This window comes from Prorops nasuta, unplaced genomic scaffold, assembly GCF_024137725.1.
Source record: "Prorops nasuta isolate Cenicafe-Biocafe unplaced genomic scaffold, Cenicafe_Pnas_1.2 PNAS00045, whole genome shotgun sequence".
NCBI classification, from domain to species: Eukaryota; Metazoa; Arthropoda; class Insecta; order Hymenoptera; family Bethylidae; genus Prorops; species Prorops nasuta.
The window spans coordinates 726,080-752,360 of NW_027116842.1; the positions used below are offsets into that span (position 1 = coordinate 726,080).

Below are 26,281 nucleotides of genomic sequence, written 5' to 3' on the forward strand. Positions count from 1 at the left end.
AAATTTTCTTTATAAATTAAGGCTTACAGTAAAAATCATAGGAAATAAAATTTAATATTTTTCCAATTTTTATATTTAAAAATAACTAAATATATATATATATGTATATATGCAGAGGTATTCTCTAAAATATAGAATTAATTGTATTATTTAACTATAGCACACAGGCACTAACTGTACATTGTCTGACTCAAAAAAATGTTAAAACATTAATTTTTAATAGTTATTTTAATTAAAATATACTTACGTTTTAATACTTCTTTTAAATAAAATATGATAATTTTGCTATAGTAAGAATTGCTATAGTCAAAATTGATATAGTCAAGTAACATAAAAATTCCTATTTCGGTTGGTATTAAATACACCAATATTACCAACTTCCCTAGAACCTTAACGAATTTTATCGTTATCGTACAAATATGAGTTGCACCGACTATTGTCGTAAAACTAAAGTTACAGAATCGCTCATTCGTTAGCGCAAGCGATAACTGTCGGTAGTTAGCGATACCGACAGTTGTCGTTAAGGGGTTTGACCCACTTGAGGCCAAAAACACTCACAATATAATAGTTGATGTGGTATATATTATTTATTACGAGCATTGTGAGTTTTTGGTGGAATGCGTGCAAGGAAAAGCAAAGGTTTATTAAAATTATTCGTCGGATAAATTTTATATTAGTACCGTTGAACCTCTAGCGACATCTATCTCGGTCGTTGTTAAGTTATAACGATATTATTAGTTTTCCTTTCAATAAAAGACTCAGTGAAATATCAATTCTCAGCTAAATGATTCGGTTTAGTACAATTTATATTAACTTCAATTGTTCGTAACTCCGTCGATTAACTAAGATTGAACTGAGAGTTTTCTTAAAAAGGAAAGGTACGTTTATTCGGTAGGATTCGATAGGTTACCGACAGTACCGACATTACAAGCGACAATCATCGCTGACTCTGAGTTACAGAATCGCACTTAGCGATTTCTGTCGGTAACTGGACTTAACGATACCGAAAGTTGTCGCTAAGAGTTACAGAATCCCACTACAGATCCACACGCGTAAGCCTCCTCACCAAATCCGTGTTAATCTAGGGGTTTTTTTTCGAAAGTTGTATTACTGCGACTGTAGTAAACCCTAACACGGATCAGATCACTGAACGTAAACATCCTTAGGCTTCAGTTGCATCACTGCAACTACTTGAATGCGAATTCAAAATACGATTGCTGATTATAAACACTCATAAAATTTAAAATGCCGGATTTGACAAATCTTATAGAGCTGTAATTTCCAAACGTTCTTCGATCAAAGCGAAAAAATGTTACAAACAAATTTATCCGTGTCTCCTAAAGTTTTTACTGCAATTCAAAATGTAAATATAAAGCGATTATCAGATTGCCCGTCTAAAGAAATTAGACCAATTTTACCATGTTTGGTTAGAATGAGTCTAATCTCACCACTCGATATGACGAAAAAATGTGTAGAAGGAAGAAAAGAAGTATTAACAATTCTCTCTGGAATTGAATCGGTTAATTCAATAATAGCATTGCTCTCTATTGATTTTCATGCTTTAGAGACTGATGTACGTAAAGAACAACAGCTAAGGTTGGCATCTTATTCATTTTCAAGTTCTTTTTAAACTATTTTAATTTAATTGAAAATTAAATATGTATTACTGAATACATAGTCAAAATCAAATTAAACTTATAGGCCCATACCATTAAACCAATTTTAAGCTGAATTCTATATAAGCTAGATTCAAGTTGACTCACGTTAATGTTTATAAATTGCTTAACTTGTTCTTTGTATCAATAACTGTTTAACTAAAGTTCCAGCTTAATTTTATTTAATGGAATGGGCTCTATCTGCGCATTTCAATTTAAACCTTTGCACTCTATTGTGCCCTCTAAAGGGATATAATGCTCTCTGTATGATAACAGCGGAGTGCAAAGGGTTAATAATATAGTTGGCACTGGAATCTTATGACAACTCAACTATGAGAATGTTTCTTGTGTAAAAGCTGTTTTTTTATTTTGAAAAGTTTTTTTTATTACATTAGAATATTTCTGTAAGATATTGCATAACTACTTTTAGTAAAACTTTTACTATATTCAGATTTGTAAATAAAGAATTTGTGCATTTTAAAATTCCTAAGTTTTTTCATTTTTAAAATTAATATATAAAAACTTAACTAGGAATCATAGGCATTATATATTAAAAAAAAGAATAGTAATAAACTATTATATTTAAGAAAAAAGTATATAGTTTCCATGTATGAAATATATCAATAACAATTAAGTTGTAATTTGTTTTAATAATTGTGTTGCAAAGTATTAAAAATTTGAATTAATAAAAGTTGAGTCAAATAGATTGCACAGTGCAAGCTGACAATTAATGCAGCAGGTTTTAAATTTAATTAACATGTAACAAGCTAAGACGTAAACTAATATTATTTCATTTGCTTTTTCTATATTTTCTGTATGTTGATAAATATTTTTTGTATACACTGTTATTATAAAAACAGAATGTACAAAGTGCAGTTTACTGAAATTAATTTATAATTTTACCAAACTTATATAATTGAATTTTAATATATGGAGTTTAACAGCAAGCATGATCATCTGAAATGTCTCTGTTACTTTTAAAGATAAATCAAGGTGTTACAGGTCAAAGCTATTCAGTCTGAAAGGACATGTTTTATGATATTATATTAGTCATAAATTTTATTAACTTCACACTGACAAATTTCTAAAAATAAGTATTTTACAGAAAGCTATATATTTTATGTGAAAATTATTTTATTTAAACAGTAATATAGGAGAATGTCATTGGATTGACCAAATCTTCAAACTATTATTAACTGTTGGTATTAAAATTTTCTAAAATGTGTCAAAGAAAATATAGTGAGTGAATTTTGAAGTTGCCTGTATTGTAATCTGTAATTCCAGAATTTTGTTAAATAACAATTGATAGTAAATTATGAGACATTAATTTCCTAAATGTTTCATTTGAAACTTACTGCTTGCAGCAGTGTTCTGAAACGTTAAAATTTTTATTTGGCTTTCGTCTCTTACCAGATCTTCCCATATAAACTCTTAGAAATACTGAGAAAATTTTGGTGCAATGGTTACTCAATCTATAGGAAAGCAAATATGCTCTTGGTACATGGGTAGCAGAAACATTTCTCGAGTACCAAAGTTCCTTTTCTAAATTCTTTGAAACTTTTTATTGTGTACACTGCAGCCTGTTTAGAATATGTCTGCAAAGTTCAGAAAAAGAGTGGCATATATAAGTGCTATAGTACATTGTACATTTGTTAAAGGACATCATAACTCCTAAATTAATGTGTATATATTGATCAGGACTTTGAGTAGCTAATATCTTAGAAAAAGTAATTAGTACACTAGATTTTTCACAATTAATTGCTTCCAAGAATAAAATTTCATATAAATGTTTTAAAGCTTAATATTGCATAAAATAATGAAATGTGCTATGACTCGAAGACAATTGACTAAGTTGTTTGAGAGTCTATTGTATATTTTAATGTCATTTTAAATTTTTTGGTGAAATGATTATGGAAATATATATATTGAATGTTTGTGTAGACTATTAATTCAAACACAAATATACTTTCTAGCGAACTTGAAAACCACCAACAGGTTACAGCAAGGGCTATTACTTTGTGTAATATAATGCTTTAAAACTTTTCTCTGCAATATTTTTTTCATATATGATTTTTTAAAGAAGTAACACTCGTGAATACTTTACTCACAAAAACAAGCTTTGCTGTAAAAAAGAACGGCAAGTACATAAGTCGTATCTAGTATGATTAATATATAGTAATATAAAATATTTCAATTAAAAAAAATAGTGAAATCCAAATGTTAGGCAAGTATAAATTTTTTCCATGGCGAAAATTGAAATTTGGAAAAAAGTAAATAGTAATACAAAAATTACTTGCCGGGCCCATTGTATGCAATCGTATTAAATAGCCACATTTTTAACTTACGAGAAGCAACGCTTATATTGCAAGATAGCGACTTACACATGAATATTAGGGACCCGACAAGTATTTTTTGTATTACTATTTACTTCTTTCCAAATTTCAATTTTCGTCATGGAAAAAATTTATACTTGCCTAACATTTGGATTTCACTATTCTTTTTAATTAAAATATTTTATATTATTATATATTAATCATACTAGATACGACTTGTGTACTTGCCGTCCTTTTTTTACAAGCAAAGCTTGTTTTTTGTGGGTTCTTATAACGTTTTGTAAGAATATAGGAATTACAACTAAAAAATGGTTTTAACTGATTCAATCTAACAAAATATTTTCCAATGTTCTCATCGTTCCATAATGTAAAGCTTCAATTCGAGATATTAATTTATTAATCTATTAAATAAAATACAAAATATTACAATGATGAGTTCTTATCATAATTACACTTTTAGAGGCATTTAAAATAGGATTCAATGACTGTTTGAGTTATATTTTCAACATCTTATACCCAAAATCACATTAAAGCCTTTCGCTTTCAAAAATTTGTTTCTAAATTTACCTTTAAATCCACTTTTTTCTTAGATATTACTCTCACTATCATCTTTGCATTATGGCTCTTTCCCTGGTAAACTAGTGACATTTATATATTCTTTTCATTAATATAAACTGTAAAATATATACCAGTTAATGCAATAGAAGCCTATGTGTTTTAGGTATACTGCTTTCAGTTTCCTGAAGTTACACATTGTATGTTTTATTACATGTGAAATATTGAAATTATGAATTCCTTTCATATTTACACATTTACATGATTTTATTATAATTTTCATCAACTATGTTATTTCTAATTCCAAAGTTGTATGCCCAAAATCACCTTCAGGCACTTCATTCTCAAGGATTTTCTTATAAATTAACTCATATTTATCCATCATTTTCTTAGCTGTTACCCTCAACATCAACTTTGAATTATGGCACTTTCTCCAGCACACTAGTACCATTTATATTTTCCTTTCATTAATATAAACTAAGTAATACACTTATTTATACAATGGAAGCCTCTCTTTTGTGGATATACTGCTTTTAGTTTCGCAAAATTATTCACTGTAAATTCTATCGCACGGAAAATATTAAAATAATGACTTCTTTTCATTGTTTCATTTAGAGATGATGTTATCATTATAATTATGATTTAATTGACTTATATATTTCAAAGTGTTTATGCCCAAAATCACATGCAAGTCATTCACTATTAAAAATTGGCTTCCAAATTTTTTAATTTCTCCACGTTTTCGTTAGGTTTAACTCTCAACATTAACTTTGCATTATGACTCTTTCTATGGTAAACTGGAATCATTTCTGACTTCTTCTATTAAATATTACAGCTCAAGCCTGCACAATGAAACAATAAACGAGTTATTGTAATTCAATTCGCAATAAAATCTGACTAAGTACCAAAAAATATATTACATATTATATTATAAAAATCGATGTTATTCTTATAAAAAATTAAATTTGGATAATTTTTTTTCTATTCTTCTTAAGGAAGCGTAAATAAATATTTGGTGTTAATACTTTTTTATACTATAATTGAATATTAAATAACGATTAGAAAATATTCATCTACTTTTCTTGAATCGTAGTAATAAGAAAGTCTTATATTGTCTCCTAGAAAATTGTTTTTATATATGATATAACCTATCGGAGAGTATGTTCCACATCAGTTTAAAGAAAAAAAAGTTAAACATGCATTCTGTTAATGATTTCATTACCTGGATGTTTAGCATATGATTTTCAAATACCTTAACAATTTCTTACAATTAATATGATCCTGATAATCACCAATGCACATAAATGTTGAAAGTATACTTCTCCTTGGCACAGTATTGAAAATATGTAAATATTAATCTTACTTTATCCAGTCACCTCTATCCTCAATAATTAAAAAACAAATATTCTATTTATTTTATCTGAAAAAGAAATTTCACAAGTACCACAAAGCAAATAACCTCTTGTCTTCTAAAATATTTTTTTACTTATCTAATAATTATCGACTTCCTATATCATTATTATTCGAATTTATTTATCTTTTTAAAAATTAAACACATTCACTAACATAACAATGAACAACCTCACTGTATTAAATATACATAACCTTATATTACAATTGACAGTTAACAAGTCGCCGGATTAGTTATATCGATTACCTCGATTTTATTTGGTAGTTAACAAACATGATTTTGTAGTTGAGTTTAACTAGTTAGCAACGCTTAGAAAGAATGACGTCATTTACCTCTTGGCGACCAACTTCAGCCCGAGATATACACTGTGGCTGGAGAAGAAGAAGAAGATGACGGAAAGAAATGAAATTTTTCGTTATATATATAGCTAACAGAGTATGAGATATCTGGATTTCGTGAACCGAGTTTGATGTTCGTGGGCTCAAATGAAAGCTTGTCCAAAACCATTTTAAGGAGAGCTTTATTTAAATCATGACAATTGATCATTCATTGAAATAAATTGCTTAAAAATTGAGACGATTAAACTTGCTGTATAAGTTACACATTAGTGCTCGGCGGTATAGACATGTCATTATCTACTTTTATATATACTTGCCGTCGAGACACTACCGTGTCTCTTGATTATCAGGTAGCCAAATAAAGACTTCAGTGCTGCACAATTCTGTGGCAAATGTTAGGCTCAAATTAAAATTTTCAGGATTTAGTGTTTTCATGATTTGCTATTGACTGTCATTAAAAACGTTTTCATATAGAGGATTAAAATATAGTTGATTTTTGTCTTATTTGAAGGATCCATTTTCAATACTTATAATTAAAAGGAGTGTAGCCCTTAAAAAGTTATTTGAAATTTATTTTAAGATCATCTTAAATTTCATGTACATCATGTATTTAAATTGTGTCACTATATATTTCTGTTGTACATGGGATATCTTTTTATCCATAATTTTTAGAGAAGAACACTTCTAGTGAAATTTGTATAATTTTCATAGCTTTATAGAATTACGTACTTTTTTGTTTTAATTTTATTTGATATATTGAAGGTCATTTTAAGGCCAAGTTCATTAAAAATATTGTACCAATTTGTTCGATGATAAACAGATATATTAGTTTCCTTGAAAAATTTTTTAATTAAAAGAAACTGGTTAGTAGGGAAGTACATTCTAAAGATAGAAAAGAAATAGGATATTTTCGTAATTTTGTCGACAAGTAAATGGTTTCAATCGTAATCATATATACATGATAATTCAGGGTCTTCGAAAAATCTTAACGGGAATCCGAATACCGACATTACAGGGCAAAAATTATTTCTCACGTAGCGTCGTCATTTCTTGACGGATTTGCATTTTGTGGACTTTTTGGAATCGTAAAAACGTTATCTAGTAAAGTAGTACGTTGGGGGATTTTGCGATTTATTTGTTATTTCTCAATAATGTTAATATATTTATTTAAACAAAAAAAAAATTTTTTTTTTTGTTAATTTTTCCACCGTAATTTAGTAGATAAGCTTCTGGCATTTCCAAAAACATGTAATAGTTTTACAATCCGTCAACAAATGAAGACGCTACATGTGAAGTAGTTTTTGTCCTATAATGTCGGTATACAGATTCCCGTTAAGACGGTAAAATATATTGAAAATAATACAAATTTAAGGGGGGAGCCTCGTATAACACGACGAAAAAATAGCAGATTTTGGGATTTTTTTTTCAAGGATAATTGAATATTTAATCGAATCGCTATTTTTGCTGTTAATTGTTTGTATTCTTAAAAGGATTATCATATTTTTTGTTTACTTTAATTGAGTTACAAAAAAAGTTATTTAACATTAATGTTATAGCATCCGCATGAAAATCCTCAAATGGCGTGACATGTACCTTCCCTAAAAAGCCAAAAATTCATGTTTTTCTTTTTTTACTACAATCTTAATAAATTTCCCCTCTGGGTGAACCTCGTTTCATTGAAAAAAATGATAATTTAAACATAAGTATCTATCATGAAAAATGAAATCTCATTGTGACTATTTTTTTGTTCAGTTTTAAAACAGATTATGAAATATTAATTCGTAAAATATTTTTGATTTGATGTTCATCTATAGGGGAATTTTATTACCTTTAAAACGAAACAAAAAGTTTTTAAATCGGTTGAGAACTTTTCGAGTTATGCGTACATACCACCAATTCGGAAAACGTGATTTTGAGAAATAGGAACATTACGCTCCGCAAGCAATATTATTGCATGACGCACAACTACAAAAATCTCTATAACTATGCACTCAGTACGAAATTTAATGTAATATTTTAAAGGTAATATCTTAAGGCTATTTACGGTTCATTTATAACATAAAAAAAATCGATTTTAAAAACTTGTTACACGAAGCTCCTCCTTTAAAAAAAAGATTATTTTAGGCAAGAGTTATCGAATTTAAAACGATCTATTAACAAACATTACTTGTTTAACCTTGGAGAGTATTACAAAAGACGGGTGAAGATCACTTTAATGTTTCTAAACCGAATTATATATTTTTCATGAAGAGATACAGTAGTGCCTTAACGGGATCTCTCATGCCTGCTTTACCGACAGCACAACTCAAAAAACAATTAGTTTAATAAAATTCGAATGCGAAGCAAATTGAATAAATAAGCGTCTTTAGGACAAGATGCCAATCCTAATAAGTCAAACGAGCTTAAAAACATTCAAATCGGATGAAAAAAACTGTACCATTTTTCCGCGTTCTTGAAATGGAAATAACCAAAGTGACCTCTCTTCAAAAACGTGGGACACTTGTACAGAGTTATTTTTCATCTGATTTGAGTGTTTTTAAGCTCGCTTGATTCGTTAGGACTGGTACCCTGTCTTAAAGACGCCCGTTTGTTCAATTCGCTTTGCATTTGAATTTTATTAAACTAGTTGTTTATTGACTTGTACTGTCGGTAAAACATGAATCTGAAGTTGGCAGTCACTTTTCCAGCAGGCAGTTTTGATTTCAATTAGAAGTTAAAATTTGGTTCTTAAACGGCCGGGTACCTTAAAAAAACTACTCCAACGTTTTCTCCGGATAATTCACTATATGAATATGCATCCTAAACAAATTAAAAAAATTTCGTGTTGAGCAGACATCGATATTATTAGGTGCGACACATTGAATGATTCGCCTTCGAATCAATGCATATGTGTCGCACCTAGTAAAAACAATGTCTACTTTAGAGGAAATTTTTTTAATTTTTTTAAGAAGCATATTCTTGCAGTAAATTATGCGGATAAAACGATGGAGTAGTTTTTTTAAGGTACGTGGCCGTTTAAGAACAAAATTTTAACATTTAATTGAAATCAAAACTGCCTGCTGGAAAAATAACTGCAAACTTAATGCGCCTATTTGCCTACCATGCACGTCATATCTCTCGATTCTGGAGCGATTTAAGTAACACAACCTACAGAAATAAAATATTAATGTCGTTAAAAGTGTCTATTAGTACTAAACGACTTTGCCCTTTTTCTCTTTGTTTAAAAACAAAATTGATATTTCAGATGCTCTCCCTTGCTGGGACACCCTTTTTATTTATTTATTATGTATTTAAATCTTTAAACCAATATTTTTTTCAGACAAAAATTAGGCAATGCACATGGAGACAGTATACTGACGCAATCATTGCAAAGTGGATTAGCATTAGAATTTGAAAGAAGTGAATCAACTCGTAGAATAAGATTGGTACTAAGTGAAATTTTATATATAGCATCTCAAATACAAGAATTTAAGAATAATCAAGACTTTCAGATAAAGCAATCTGATCTTTTTGACAATGCTGTTTACATGGAAGAGATCTGTTATGTTATTTGCATTGCTTTAGCAGAATTACCAACTCTTTTATCAATATCAGATATCACTGAAATATTATTACATGTGAAGCATGGCCCAGAAATGATTTGTTGGATAGTTGCTAATAGTCCAGACTGTTTTAACGAAGTATGTTCTCATTTAATTGCAAATGCTGAAAGGCAAGAAGAAACTGCTTTAGGTCGTATTAGGACATTGGCTTTAACAATGTTATGTCAAATGAATCCGAGTCAAGCTCTAGCAATTAGAGCAAAATGTGTGGAATATTGTAGAATGCCAGCATTAGCTATAACATTGAGTTTAAATATTGAAAATATTGATACTTCTTTATCAGAGAATGATATTGTAGCATTTATTTCTGGTTTATTACTTGGAAATGATCAACAAGTTAGAACGTGGATAGCCATGTTTATACGAAATGGTCAAAAAAGAAAATGGGAATCTCATTCAGCATTACAAGCTTTACGAGAAAAATTGCTTAAAAGATTACATGCCATCATAATTCAAACAAAAGATAGTCAATTAGCTGAAAGTCAGGTGGTACAAGCTAGTGCATTGTTAAGACTGTACTGTGCCTTAAGAGGAATTGGTGGAATCAAATTTCAGGATGATGAAATTAATATGATAGTTCAGTTACTAACGTCACATCCACCACCATCACCAGCAGGAGTAAGATTTGTGTCTCTAGGATTATGTATGTTGATTGCCTGTCCCTCATTAATTGGTCATTATAATCTAGAAAAACAAAGTATTGAATGGGTTCAATGGTTAGTTCAAGAAGAAGCATATTTCGAAAGTGCTAGTGGTGTAACAGCAAGCTTTGGAGAGATGCTTCTCCTAATGGCAATACATTTTCACAGTAATCAATTGTCAGCAATCTGTGAGCTCGTTTGTTCTACATTAGGGATGAAAATACCTATTAGACCTAACAATCTTGTTAGAATGAAACAAATTTTTATACAGGAAATTTTTACTGAGCAAGTTGTTACTTCCCATGCTGTTAAAGTACCTGTAACAGCAGATTTAAATGCAAATATTCCTGGGTTTTTACCTGTGCACTGTATACACCAATTATTAAAATCAAGAGCTTTTGCCAAACATCGAGTACCAATAAAAAATTGGATTTATCAACAAGTTTGTAATAGCGTATCACCACTCCATCCAGTATTGCCTGCTTTAATAGAAGTATACGTGAACTCTATTCTTGTAATGAATACTAAAACACTTGAGCATACAAATAAACCTATAACGGAAGATGAAATACGAAAAGTATTTCAAAACAGCGTTTTTGGAGCAAACTTCGATTATAAAACGAATGCTAACTTAAAAACTAAAACCATAGAATACAATGCTGTTAAACCTTCATTAACTTCTCAACTATTATTATTATATTACCTTTTATTATACGAAGACGTTAGATTGTCCAACATGCATACATTTGTATTGCAAAGTAAAAAAGTTAAATCATACTCAACTGAATTTTTATCGGAATTACCTATTAAATATCTCCTTCAACAAGTACAAAGAGACCAAATGAATTATGCTGGCTTATTCTCTCCACTTTTAAGACTTTTAGCTACACATTTTCCACATCTTTCACTTGTAGATGATTGGCTGGATGATGAAATGATTAATTTAGATAGCATTAGTGAAGATTATGAAAATATAAAAATTAATGCTTTTTCTATTAAAGAAGCTTTTAGCTATATTCAAATCTGTCCATCAAGAACGGGCCGCATGTTGCGTCAGCTAATCTGTATGAAGCCAACTGATATATGGCCATATGTGGAAAATATTATTACTTATTTTAAAGATGTTTTAAATCAAAACGTTCCTAGATATATACAAGAGCTTTATAAACAAGTGTGGCTACGCTTAAATACTGTACTCCCAAGATGCTTGTGGGTTTTATCTATAAATGCATTGCTGATTGAGAATTCAATAATAAATAACGTATTTTTAACTCAAGAAAATATTGTACTAGATCCCTTACAAGTGTTAAGGTGTGACATTAGAGTTTTTCGCTGTGCTCCTGTACTTTCAATTATAATGAGGTAATTTTTATGTTCTAATTTTGACTATATATTTTTACAACAACAATATGATATTTGTATAAAATTTAAATTCGCAAAACATATAATGTAGTCTATTTTAAACAGTACTGTCATGAAACTCGTAAACTAAAAAAATCTTAAAATTTTTATAATCGAGTTTTATAGGTTTTGAATGAAGAAAAAAGATGACGCTACGATTTAACATTGAACAAAAGTTTACAGGTTACCTTCCATTATTTAAATTGTATATATGTAACGTTGCATCTTAGATTTTAACTTTTGTCTTGAGAACTTCACAAAATACTACACCATATTACGGTTTTGCATAATACTTAATTAGATAGGGCTCGGAAAACTTTGCAACTTTCGGATGTTTTTCAAGATTTATACTCTACCATAACACGTGAGTTAGCAATGTCAAACAGTAAATGCACGTGCATACGAAATTCAGGTTCAATATTTACAAAATATGCTGAAACAGATTAAACTGTCGTACAAAAATTAATGCTCATTTTTATTCAAAATTATTTATAATCTTGTAAATGACCATGATTCTCGATTCTTAATGTATTCAAAATTTGAGCATTATTAATTATGATTTATTAAAATAATTACTGCATATCTATATATATAGTAGGCTGAGCACAGTTTTTAATTTAGGTTTACCAATAAATAAAATAATATGATACTAATGGATAGCATTTATTTTCATAAACATGTTTAATATTATATGGAGTATAAAGGAATAGTGTGTTTCTGTGTATAAAGTTATATTATTTGAAATACCCCCTCCCCCCCCAATTGCAGAATGACTTTCCTCATTGTAGTTATGCTTCTAATTATCTGCAGGAATTGCTAAACAAACTGAGTCAAGTTTGAAATCGTTAAAATAGCTGAGGGAAGGAGATAGGCATAACATTGGGCAATGATAGAGAAAGCAAGATGAGCAAGTGATTCGCTGTTTTTTTCCATTACTTTTATTGCTTCTTTTCATAAACTGAATTAATTCGTCATCTAAGGGATGGTGAAAGCACAATGAAAGAGAAGTCATACACTTCTCTCTCTGTTTGTCTGTCTTTGTCACACATTCGCATAGATGTTCATTCATTACCTATGTCAACTAAATGCAGTTAACCTTTAGAGACAGGGATTAGAAGTGACCTACGCCCTTAGAAAATGGGTTGAAAAAATACTTAATACCACATAGATTGATTACATAGAAAGCCCGATTAAAATTTGAGTCAATATTTTGGCTTTCCGGTTTTCTACAGGTTAATGTTTAAATGTATATGTAAGGAAGGGAGATAGAAAACAAGAAAGAAATATGTTGTTCCTCTCTTGTTTCAAATCCAGCAACTTCTATATTAACAAATGAATTCATCTTATGGGGAGGATTAGCACGAGTTATAAAAAGGGAGAGAGGCAGCGAGTCACTTGTTCGTCTCTCTGCCTATTGTCAGCCATTGCTATTTTAGCGTTTTCAAATTTGATGTGTTTTACCGGGATCCTTCACGCCAGTTTTACCAACAGTACAAGTCAATAAACAATTAGTTTAATAAAATTAAAATGCGAAGCAAATTAAACAAATGGGCGTCTTTAGGAGAATGTGCCAACCCTAACAAATCAAACGAGCTTAAAAACACTCAAATTGGATGAAAAGTAACGGTGTACCACTGTCCCGTGCTCTTGAAGTGGAAACAACCAGAAATTACCTCTCTTCAAGAACGCGGGACAATAGTAAAGAATTATTTCTTATCCGATTTGAGTATTTTTCAGCTTGTTTGACTCGTTGGGATAGGCACCTTGTTCTAAAGACGGCCGTTTGTTCAATTTAAGTCGCGTTTGAATTTTATTAACCTTATTGTATATTGATTGTACAGTCAGCAAAGCAGGAGTGAGATATCCCGTTAATGCAATAATACATACAATTTTTTTCGCGTCAAAGATAGATATCAATTTACCCATTGTCTTTATCCAATTCATTGGTAAGAAAAATTACCATAATCTATCCTCTAAAAATAAAGGGAAAGTCCTAGCAGATTTTCATAAAACTTTTTACTCTGAGATTTTTGGGGTCATTGAATACAAATTTCAGATCCAAAATGATAACTTCAAAATGGTCTATCTAATATGGTAGTTAATATTATTAAAAAAAAAAAATAAAATATATAAATTTTCTTAAATTTAAAGTTTTTTAAATCAGTACAGGAGAGGTGTTAGTTAAAAACTATAATATAGTCTTAATTGCTGCCATATGATAAGAGTCTGCCATTACTGATTAAATTATAGTTGTCGTACAAAGGTAAATTAAGCATTTACTTTTTGATACCTAACATTCAATTATATGTTAACGGCTTTTGTATTAGAACTTACCAAAATGTAATACTTTACTTTCTTCTCTATGGGATTTATAAATAAATTTGGTCACCAGAAGCAATTGCTATTGTGTAACAGCTAATGAGATAGCTCGCTGTGAAGATGAATTATTATTGAAATTTAAAATTAATGAGTCAGATAAAATAAAAATCCTAACGTACAATCTCTTTGTGCACGTTTCAGTAATGAATTTGTTTTTTATATGAAACTAGTGTCTCTACGGACTTTATATTTTCATGTCCATTTTGCTCAGATACTACTATTCGCTCTTATACATTTAAAACTAATATAATAAAGTGAGAATGTACATATAACTGTATACGAATACGAAAAATTTCCAACAAAAATGACAAAATTTACCGATAGGTAACGCTGATAATATTTAAATGCACTATTATACACTCTCACTTTATTATATTAGTGTTTGAACGCACAGAGCGAATGTCTACATAAAATTGGAAATGTCATTTAAAGAATTAAATGTAACTTTTGAGAAATTGCGCAAGGTCATATCAATAGCACATTATCCTTTTTTCTTTCTGAAAATCTTAAAACTTTTGTCCAAATCACTTTTTATTTCGTTTACGAGATTTTTGACTATACTGTTTTTAGCAGGTCACATGCTTTGTAGAATTCTAATTATACTTAGACTAAAGTTTTTTTAATGGATATATCTAATGTGTTTAACATTGATAAATTAAAACTTTGAGGAATTTAATTTTATGAAAGCAGATAACTAATTGTAGAATCCATGAATCTTTTGATATGAGTTTTTAAAAATTAAATGTATTTTGAAATAATATAGATATACGATAACTCAACATTTATTCGGATGATTATCAAATCAATTTTCATGATTATGTTAAAAATTATTACGTAGATTAATCTGTTATATTATTTTATAATATTAATAGGATTTTACAAGCTACACTGGCTGCTTCCCGATCACAACTTTCAAGGCATATGCAAGATAAGCCTTTAATTGAAAAAATTGGTCAACTATCGAGTGAAACTGAAAGAGAAGATTTAAGATCGGCATTAATCGCAGGTCAAGAAAGTGCTGCACTGCAAATTTTATTAGAAGCTTGTTTAGAAATGCCAGATGATAAATTAGTTTATGGACAAATATGGTCTTTAAGAGAAATCAGAAGTGTTGTATGCTCATACCTACATCAAGTGTTTATAGCTGATCCATCATTAGCCAAATTAGTTCATTTTCAGGTAAGAAATCTTTAACTGGTATTTATATTCAGAACTTTTGTTAAGCTTGAAGTTAGTAATGTACAGGGTTTATCGGCGTTAATGCATATTATAGAAGCGAGTGAGAGGCATTTATCAGCCAATGAATTTTGTAAATCTGCGTTTCATAAAGAGAGACTACTAGGATTAACCCTTTTACTACGGCGGTCCTCACCGCGGAGCGCCTTGCTTGGAACGGAGCACCGTGCTGAGTCTTGAACATTCGGAACCAAGACTTTTGTCTCAAAAAGGACTTTGTAACATTACAACGCTTATAATTGTTTGCGAACTGAAAAAATGGAATTGATAGCATCTGCCTCAATTTTTTATTTAATTTCTGTAAGAGATGTGACATTATATGGTGGGTGACTATAGTTATCTGTCGTGTCCATGCACCGTTTTGTGGCGGGTTACTATAGTCACCCGTAGTAGCGAAAGGGTTAACAGAGAATTAAATCATGACAATGGATTATTCGCGTAGAAAAATCAGTTTAGAAATTGGGACGGCCAAACTTGCTATATAAGAGAGTAATACCTCGACGGCGGTATTAATATGTCTTTACCTAATTTTATATGCACTTGCCGTCGAGATACTACCGTGTCGCTTGATAATAGGGAGAAAAATTTAGAAATAAATAAAGATAGAGATAGAGAGGAAAAGGGGGCTGGTGCAAGAAAGAGGGATAGAGGGGGTTGCGACTATTAGTGTAGGGTTGATGAGGAAGGAGGGGTATATGCCAAGCTTATACATAGCGTATACCTCGTTCCTTCTTCGTTCCCTGTTCGGTCTCTCGACCTCCGGCCAATCATATGCCTCTACTACTGCCATTCTCTCTCTGCACACTCTTTCCTCCTGGTACATTATAGGAGATTCAATCGTCGTCTTCGTGTTGTAGAATGGTATAGGAGTTTAGCAAAGAATTTACGGAATGAAATTAGTCAAGAGATAACCGAAACAATTTTCCGCAGCGTACACTGGCCTTTATCGAATCTGCTCCTGGAGAAAATGGTGGCTGGGAAAAATCGAGCGCAAACTATAGCATATAACAATAGTATGCTGACCACGTGGGGGTAGCATTGGCGTAGAACAAGAAATTGTAGATATTTAGCTACAGTTTATACAGTTTTATCGTCATATTATTCCACAAAATATAGCTGTGAAACAGATAATTGCTATAGAAAGTCGAATCGCTCCATTATCGTTTATTCGTATAAGAGTGAGAGAAAAGAGTATATCGGACCCCGTGGGATCGGCAGACTTGCTAACACAGAGCCGTCTCGTATCGGTTAGCCCCCCACTCTTGTTCCTATTCGTTGATCATGCCTATTATTGCTTTGGTACGTATGTACGTGTGGTTGGCTTCCTTCGCTAGAATTCAGTCAGCTCCAGTATACTATAAAAGTGTGAAGGAGCAATATACATATATTTATCGAACCTCTTTCTGGTACTCTTTCTTGGCTATCCTTTGCTTTACATAAATGATATAACATTTAGATGGTTTCTATATAATATCACATTATCCAATTAAATGAAACTATTTCAATTTCTTAATTAGACTAATTCAGAAAATCTTGTCTGTTCATAGAGACGAGTAAAGCGAACATTATACAATGTGCGACTTTTCTAAATATGTACAAACTTTTTGAAACCTTTTAGATAATGTTAATTAAATTTTTTACAAATTACTGCTTGGTTAGTTCTAATAATTGCAATTATTTAATAATGAATTAAGAATATTTGCTGGAAAAATGCGTATTCCATTGTACAATTTAACTATGTTAGAACAATGAGATGAATTATTAAATGAAAGGGAGGGATTTCAAAGTTTTTTACTTTTATTAAATATTAAAAACTCAATAAATGAATATAGTTCTTCAACTATTCATTTTTAAAATTAATTTTATTTATTTATTTATTTCCTTGCTCCAACTTAGTTTAATTGTACATTAGAATACGTATTTTTTCCGGCAAATATTCGTTTTTTAATATTAAATAATTGTAAGTATTAGAACTAAAAAATAAAGCAGCAAATTGTAAGATATTTTATTCATTTTACCTCAAAGGTTTCAAAAAATGTGTAAATTATTAGAGAAGTTGCATAGAGTATAATGCACGAATTGCTCATATTTATGGACACATAATAATATTTTCTGATTTAGTCTAATTATAAAAATTGAAATATTTTCAGTTAATTGAATAATGTGACTTTATATAAAAAACATCTATATGTTTTGTGAGTTTTTTAAAGCAAAGGATAACGAGGAAATAGTGTGAGAAAGAGGTGCAATAAAAATATATCGCTCCTACTCTCTTTTATAGTATACCGGAGCTAACTGAACACTAGCGAAGGAGGCTGATCAGGCATACGTATGAAAACGATGGTAGTCATTATCAACGAGTCGAAACAGGAGTGGGGACCTGACCAATACGAAACGGCTCTGTTAGTGAGAGTCTGGTAGTCGTGGTGGGGCAGGGGATTTCCTTCGAATTAACATCTCTGCTATAGGGTCAGAAATACCCCAATGTGGCAGCAAAGGGTTAAGTAAATTAACTGGTTGAATGTATAGTTTTCCGTAGTTCTGATTATTACAGTAAAATATATAAGTGCACATTTCGAGAAATTATTTTGACCTCGAAACAATTTATAAATGAAATTCAAATTAAAGTTAGATTACCTTTGAATTCCCTTTTTTATGTCATACAATTTATTTATTTGAAGACTTTCTTAAAAATATCATTCAGAGAAAATATTCAAATATGTCTAATTTTAAAGTGCTACTTTGAAGCCGCCATATTGAATTAAAATAGAAACAGCAATATGGTTTATTACTGTACAATTTCGTGCCACTTTTAAACTTATTCCTGATGCTTCAGTAAGACGCTTTTTCATTTAAAAACACGGATTTTAAAACAAAAATTGTATAAAATTTAGGTTTTTTCTTTTATGAAAAACCCTGTTATAACTTCTCAACTTCAAATTGTAGATCAATTGAGGACCTGATAAACATAACGCGACTCGCGCTCGAGGTAGCTCAACCTATTACGCAAGGGAGGGTACGACGTCTACTTTCCGTAACGAATTTTATAATTTGAATAAATTTCCAGTTTTCAAATAGCGATTTATCGTTTATATATAGTCGAATCAACTTTTTTTCTGCAGTACAACTCTTTTGTAAGATTTTATCGTTACTGACTAATAAAGACGTATCATCAGTTTGTCGAAATATTTATTGATAACGAAATAAAAAAATGTACGTATTATCGAGCTATTAGAAAACTAAGTAATATATTTTATATTTTTCTAATGCAATCATTAAATTAAGTTTATCTTGCAATTCCATAAAATTAATACTCTAGTATCTACAAATCGTAAAAATCTGAAATTCATAAATTTGTTTTCAAGCTTTAAGATAGGTAAACTTTATTTTTTATCAATAAATATTATGAAAATTTTATGATGCGTCTTGATTAGTCAGTAACGCTGAAAACTCACTAAAGTTTAGCCGTAAATAATAAGCCTATCTGACTGTAATTAACCGAAAAATAGCAATTTGAAAACTTTAAAAATTTACTCGAAATATTAAATTTGTCGCAAAGAGTATACATTATCTCCTCCTTGCATATTAGACTGAGCTACCTCGGGCCAGTGAAGCCAGTCTTCTTCTAAATAGTCTCCCCACTTTGACGTCCAAACCTAAGCAGTTATATGCACTGGAAGGTCAGAGTGGAGGTTTTGTTTAGACCTAGCCTGGGTTCACCGCCTCTTGGTCCCTTTTCAGTAGTGCGAGTTGTAATGACAGAATTGTCTCTTTTATAGCTAAAACATAATCATCTGTCTCATGCAGATGTACGCGTTTATAGTGCATGCGTATATCTCTCTCTATTCGGTCGTTTTACTACAAATAAGGCCAACCCTGATCTCACAGCCCTGGGGATAGTCGTCAGAAACGATTAATTCTCTTTCTCGATCAAGGCCGCGTTCACAGAGACCCTATCAATGCTACTGCGTACATATTTCAGATAATTTCCTATGGGCAGTAGCGCTAAATAACGCTAATAGTATCGTATGCATGAACGCACTCCAAAACTCCTATTCCTTAAGCAAAAGTAAGAAATGAGAGTCAAAACGCAGATTTAATAAATTGTCCGCTTCTGGCAACTCTGTCTTCGGTCTCCTTACATGAATTACCCTATGTAGTTAAACTGTCATTATTATATTTAGTGATATTTATTGTTAATCACGCGCTTTAACCGGATCCATCAAGCCCTCTGTAGCCAACATTACGGAACGAAAAACGAGAGAGAATTGTCCAACGATATTTTTCGGCCGATTTTAATGTTTTTGGGCTCATTGGAATCGTTAGGACTCACACTTTGTCATAAAAAAGCCTTATTTTCCTAAAAACGAAAAAAAATAAAATTGTTTAAAAATTCGTATTAATAATATTTAAAAGCAAAACAAATCGAAAAATAGGGCTTCTTTAAGGCAAGGTGCTAGACCTAACGATTCCAACAAGCCCAAAAACATTGAAACCTGTTGAGAAATAGAACCGTACCATTGTCACGCGTTTTTGAGGTGGACAAAAACCTAACATTTTTAGGAAGGAGGCTAGCCTCCTGCTCCTCTCGCGGCTTCGGCTAACTTGTTCCCCCACTCCAGCATCGAAATTTACTGCAAAGCTTTCCTCATATTGACGCTATTCCCCTAACTGTATATATACATATATAAATACTGCTAAAATAATGTTGACAACATTTCGCCGATATAATGAAATTGCTAAAAATGTAATTATTATTTTGAAATAAAATTGTAGAAAAGGAGATTTCGTAATGCTTGAAATATAAGGCATACGGCGAAACGCGGTACAATGATACAGTCGTATTTTTCAACAGAATTTGATGAGACTAGTAATAATTAAAGCCATTCTTCATGTAGATTATCCTAAAGAGCTCGCATTTTCGACAAAGCTTATAGTTTTCCAGTTATGAACGATTGAAGATGAACGTGCGTAACAGCTGATCTACGCGAGAGAAGAAATATGTATTTGTGCGCCGTGCAACTTCAGTCGTTCATAACTGGAAAACTATAAGCTTTATCGAAAATGCGAGCTCTTTAGGATAATCTACATGAAGAATGGCTTGAATTATTACTAGTCTCATCAAATTCGGTCGAAAAATACGACTGTACCATTGTACTGCGTTTCGCAGTATGCTTTATATTTCAAGCATTACGAAATCTCCCTTTCTACAATTTTATTTCAAAATAATAATTGCATTTTTAGCAATTTCATTGTATTTGCGAAATTTTCTCAACATTATTTTAGCGGTATTTATATACCACAAAAAAACAAGCTTTGCTTGTAAAAAAAGGACGGCAAGTACATAAGTCGTATCTAGTATGATTAATATATAGTAATATAAAATATTTTAATTAAAAAAGATAGTGAAATCCAAATGTTAGGCAAGTATAAATTTTTTCCATGGCGAAAATTGAAATTTGGAAAGAAGTAAATAGTAATACAAAAAATACATGCCGGGCCCGTAATATTCATGTATAAGTCGCTATCTTGCAATATAAGCGTTGCTTCTCGTAAGTTAAAAATGTGGCTATTTAATACGGTAGCATACAACGGGCCCGGCAAGTCATTTTTGTATTACTATTTACTTTTTTCCAAATTTCAATTTTCGTCATGGAAAAAATTTATACTTGCCTAACATTTGGATTTCACTATTTTTTTTAATTAAAATATTTTATATTACTATATATTAATCATGCTAAATACGACTCATGTACTTGCCGTCTTTTTTTTACAAGTGAAGCTTGTCTTTGGTGGGATCTTATAATGTTTTGTAAGAATATAGGAATTAAAACTAAAAAATTGTTTTAACTAATTCAATCTAACAAAACATTTTTCAATGTTCTCATCGTTCCATAATGTAAAGCTTCAGTTCGAGATATTAATTTATTAATCTATGTAATAAAATACACAAAATATTACAATGATAAGTTCTTATCATAATTACACTTTTAGAGGCATTTAACATAGGATTCAATGACTGTTTGAGTTATATTTTCAACATCTTATACCCAAAATCACATTAAAGCCTTTCGCTTTCAAAAATTTGTTTCTAAATTTACCTTTAAATCCACTTTTTTCTTATATGTTACTCTCACTATCATCTTTGCATTATGGCTTTTTCCCTGGTAAACTAGTAACACTTATATATTCTTTTCATTAATATAAACTGTAAAATATATACCAGTTAATGCAATAGAATCCTATGTTTTTTAGGTACACTGCTTTCAGTTTCCTGAAGTTACACACCGTATGTTCTATTACATGTGAAATATTGAAATTATGAATTCCTTTCATATTTACACATGTACATGATTTTATTATAATTTTCATCAACTTTGTTATTTCTAATTGCAAAGTTGTATGCCCAAAATCACCTGCAGGCACTTCACTTTCAAGGACTTTCTTATAAATTAACTCATATTTATCCATCATTTTCTTAGCTGTTACCCTCAACATCAACTTTGAATTATGGCACTTTCTCCAGCACACTAGTACCATTTATATTTTCCTTTCATTAATATAAACTAGGAAATACACTTATTTACACAATGGGAGCCTCTCTTTTGTGGATATACTGCTTTCAGTTTCGCAAAATTATTCACTTTAAATTCTATCACATGGAAAATATTAAAATAATGACTTCTTTTCATTGTTTCATTTCTAGATGATGTTATCATTATAATTATGATTTAATTGACTTATATATTTCAAAGTGTTTATGCCCAAAATCACATGCAAGTCTTTCACTATTAAAAATTGGCTTCCAAATTTTTTAATTTCTCCACGTTTTCGTTAGGTTTAACTCTCAACATTAACTTTGCATTATGACTCTTTCTATGGTAAACTGGAATCATTTCTGACTTCTTCTATTAAATATTACAGCTCAAGCCTGTACAATGAAACAATAAACAAGTTATTGTAATTCAATTCGCAATAAAATCTGACTAAGTACCAAAAAATATATTACATATTATATTATAAAAATCAATGTTATTCTTATAAAAAATTAAATTTGGATAATTTTTTTTCTATTCTTCTTAAGGAAGCGTAAATAAATATTTGGTGTTAATACTTTTTTATACTATAATTGAATATTAAATAACGATTAGAAAATATTCATCTACTTTTCTTTAATCGTAGTAATAAGAAAGTTTTATATTGTCTCCTAGATTTTTTTTTTATACATGATATAACTTATCGGAGAGTATGTTCCACATCAGTTTAAAGAAAAAAAAGTTAAACATGCATTTTGTTAATGATTTCAATACCTGGAAGTTTAGCATATGATTTTCAAATACCTTAACAATTTCTTGCAATTAATATGATCCTGATAATCACCAATGCACATAAATGTTGAAAGTATACTTCTCCTTGGCACAGTGTTGAAAATATGTAAATATTAGTCTTACTTTATCCAGTCACCTCTATTCTCAATAATGAAAATAGAAATGTTCTATTTATTTTATTTGAAAAAGAAATTTCACAAGTACCACAAAGCATATAACCTCTTTTCTTCTAAAATATTGTTTAACTTATCTAATAATTATTGACTTCCTATATCATTATTATACGAATTTATTTATCTTTTTAAAAATTAAACACATTCACTAACATAACAATGAACAACCTCACTGTATTAAATATACATAACCTTATATTACAATTGACAGTTAACAAGTCGCCGGATTAGTTATATCGATTACCTCGATTTTATTTGATAGTTAACAAACATGATTTTGTAGTTGAGTTTAACTAGTTGGCAACGCTTAGAAAGAATGGCGTCATTTACCTCTTGGCGACCAACTTCAGCCCGAGATATACACTGTGGCTGGAGAAGAAGAAGAAGATGACGGAAAGAAATGAAATTTTTCGTTATATATATAGTTAACAGAGTATGAGATATCTGGATTGCGTGAACCGATTTTGATGTTCGTGGGCTCAAATGAAAGCTTGTCCAAAACCATTTTAAGGAGAGCTTTATTTAAATCATGACAATTGATCATTCATTGAAATAAATTGCTTAAAAATTGAGACGATTAAACTTGCTGTATAAGTTACACAGTAGTGCTCGGCGGTATAGACATGTCATTATCTACTTTTATATGTACTTGCCGTCGAGAGACTACCGTGTCTCTTGATGTATATAGCTATAGTTAGGGGAATAGCGTCAATATGAGGGAAGCTTTACAATAAATTTCGATGCTGGTGTGGGGGAACACGTTAGCGTAAGCCGCGAGAGGGGCAGGAGGCTAGCTTCCTTCCTAAAAATTTTAGGTTTTCGTCCACTTCAAAAAGGCGGGACAATGGTACGGCTCTATTTCTCAACAGGTTTCAAAGTTTTTGGGCTTTTTGGAATCGTTAGGTCAGGCACCTTGTCTTAAAGAAACCCGATTTTTCGATTTGTTTTGCGTTTAAATATTATTAATGCGAATTTTTAAACAATATTATTGTTTTTTTTTTCGTTTTTTGGAAAATACGGCTTTTTTATGACAAGATGAGTGTCTAACCATTCCAAGACGCACAAAAACATAAAAATCGGCCGAAAAATAACGCTGGACAATTCTCCCTCGTTTTTCATTCCGTAATGTTGGCTACAGAGAACTTGTGGGATCCCGTTAACGATATTAATGGGATCCCTCACGCGTGCTTTACCGACAGTACAAGTCAATAAACAATTAAGTTAATATAATTCAAATGCGAAGCAAATTGAACAATCGGGCATTTGTAGGATAATGTGCCAGTCCTAACGAGTCAAACGAACTTAAAAACACTCAAATTAGTTGAAAAATAACGCTGTACCATTGTGCCGCGTTCTTGAAGAGAGGTTACTTTTGGTTATTTCCATTTCAAGAACCCGGGACAGTGGTACAGCGTTATTCTTCATCCGATTTGAGTTTTTTTAAGCTGGATTGACTCGTTAGAATTGGCACCTTGTCATAAAGAAGCCCGTTTTTGCAATTTGGTTCGCATTTGACTTTTATTAAACGAAATGTTTATTGACTTATACTGTCGGTAAAGCACGCGTGAGGGATCCCGTTAAGAATTGCTAATAAGAGCTACAGGATATTCCTGTTGACATACACAATTCCATTTCTTTCAAATTAAAAGCGTGTATCATTAAACGGTATGAATCAAGCGTAATTACTAACTTAAAATTTTATAATTTTGACATTATATCGATAAATTTAAATGTTTAACTAACCTTAATAAGTTGTTTTTTAAAATTTGACAGTATCCATTTAAAATAAATGTATAGTTTTCGTATTGTGAAATAAATGCCATGGTTATATTATTCAATCTAAATTATTATAACGCAATTTTGTTTCATTAAAATTTAATATCTAATTTTTGCAATTTTTCAGGGTTATTCAAGGGAGCTACTTCCTATCACTGTGTGTGGTATTCCTTCCATGCATATATGCTTAGATTGGATACCTGAATTACTTTCCCAACCGGAACCTCAAAAGCAAATATTTGCAGTTGATTTAACATCGCATCTTGCAATTCAGTACGCTTTACCAAAAACTTTAAGTGTTTCACGGTTAGCGATAAATACTTTAATAACTTTGTTAGGAGTTTTACCTGCAAAAGACAGAGTAACATTATTTATACCAGTTTTACCTGCTTTGACTCGAATATCTTTAGCTTTTCCTCCATTAGCTGAAGATACAACAAGTTTATTGATACAGTTAGGTAGAGTTAGCTCTGCTCAAGCAGCACTAGGAGATAAATCTGCACATACTTTGTGCCACGAAGTTAATTCTACCTTTTGTATTTTACTGCAAAAAGCTATAATGCAATCAACAATTTATTAATATTATGCTATAATTTATAAATCTTAAATAAAATATATTTATTTACAAAAACTCACAGTGATTCTTATTTACCATTATGTTAATAGTAATAAAATAATTTGTGATAGGAAAATTGTTACTTTAGCTTGTAGATGTAATTGTTTATGAAGGGGTTACGTGCAGTTATTTTTCGAAGAAAACCTCTTATTTCGAAATTTTTTTAAAAGAATTTCTGCATGCTTTAAAGAAATCTAAGTAAACTACATGATACAGTAATATTTAGTAAGTACATATGAATTTTAACAAAGAATAAAAATAATTTTTTTGGCGTTAGCATGCGGCGTCCTGGATGACCTTTGAAAACCGATGTTTGCGATGAGTAGAATTTCTTAGTACTGGATCACCTACGGACAAAAATCACGATATAATTCGAAATTAGAATAGTTTCTCTCGGCCTTAATCGAAGGATATTCAAAAATAATAAAAAAACAAAATGGCAAGATTTTAAAAATGAAAATAGAATTTTGATAAAAAATATGGTATTTTAGCTGAGGAAAAAAATGTATTCAAGATAATAAAAAATCCTTCGATTATGGCCCAGATTTCTATCCTAAAAAAAGTGTGTGAAGTTTGAAATCTATATGTTGAACTGTTTTGAGATAATCGTGTTTAAAGTTATAAGTTGTAATGGTAGAAACCGCATTACCACACTGTACATTTTAACCCAGTAAATCGACAAATTCTATTAGAAAAGTATAAAAGTTTGGCCAAATATTCTTAAGGGATAGTACTTTTAGGAAGTGTAAAAATTGAAAGTCGATTTTGCAAATTTACTCACTGCACATAACCCTTAACCTCTATTGTAACAGAATCTTTTAAATTTTTGTGTCTCCA

The 26,281-nt window shown here is 30.6% G+C and overlaps 1 protein-coding gene across 1 annotated transcript; it reads left to right on the plus strand.

Moving 5' to 3' along the window:
• The first annotated feature begins 1,244 nt into the window (after nt 1-1,244).
• Nucleotides 1,245-25,436, plus strand: IntS2 (integrator complex subunit 2). The gene is made up of 4 exons (XM_066744500.1): nt 1,245-1,596; nt 9,612-11,897; nt 15,188-15,494; nt 24,956-25,436. The coding sequence occupies exons 1-4, from the start codon at nt 1,310-1,312 to the stop codon at nt 25,406-25,408; spliced, it is 3,333 nt and encodes a 1,110-aa protein (XP_066600597.1). The 5' UTR covers nt 1,245-1,309; the 3' UTR covers nt 25,409-25,436.
• The last annotated feature ends 845 nt before the right edge of the window (nt 25,437-26,281 follow it).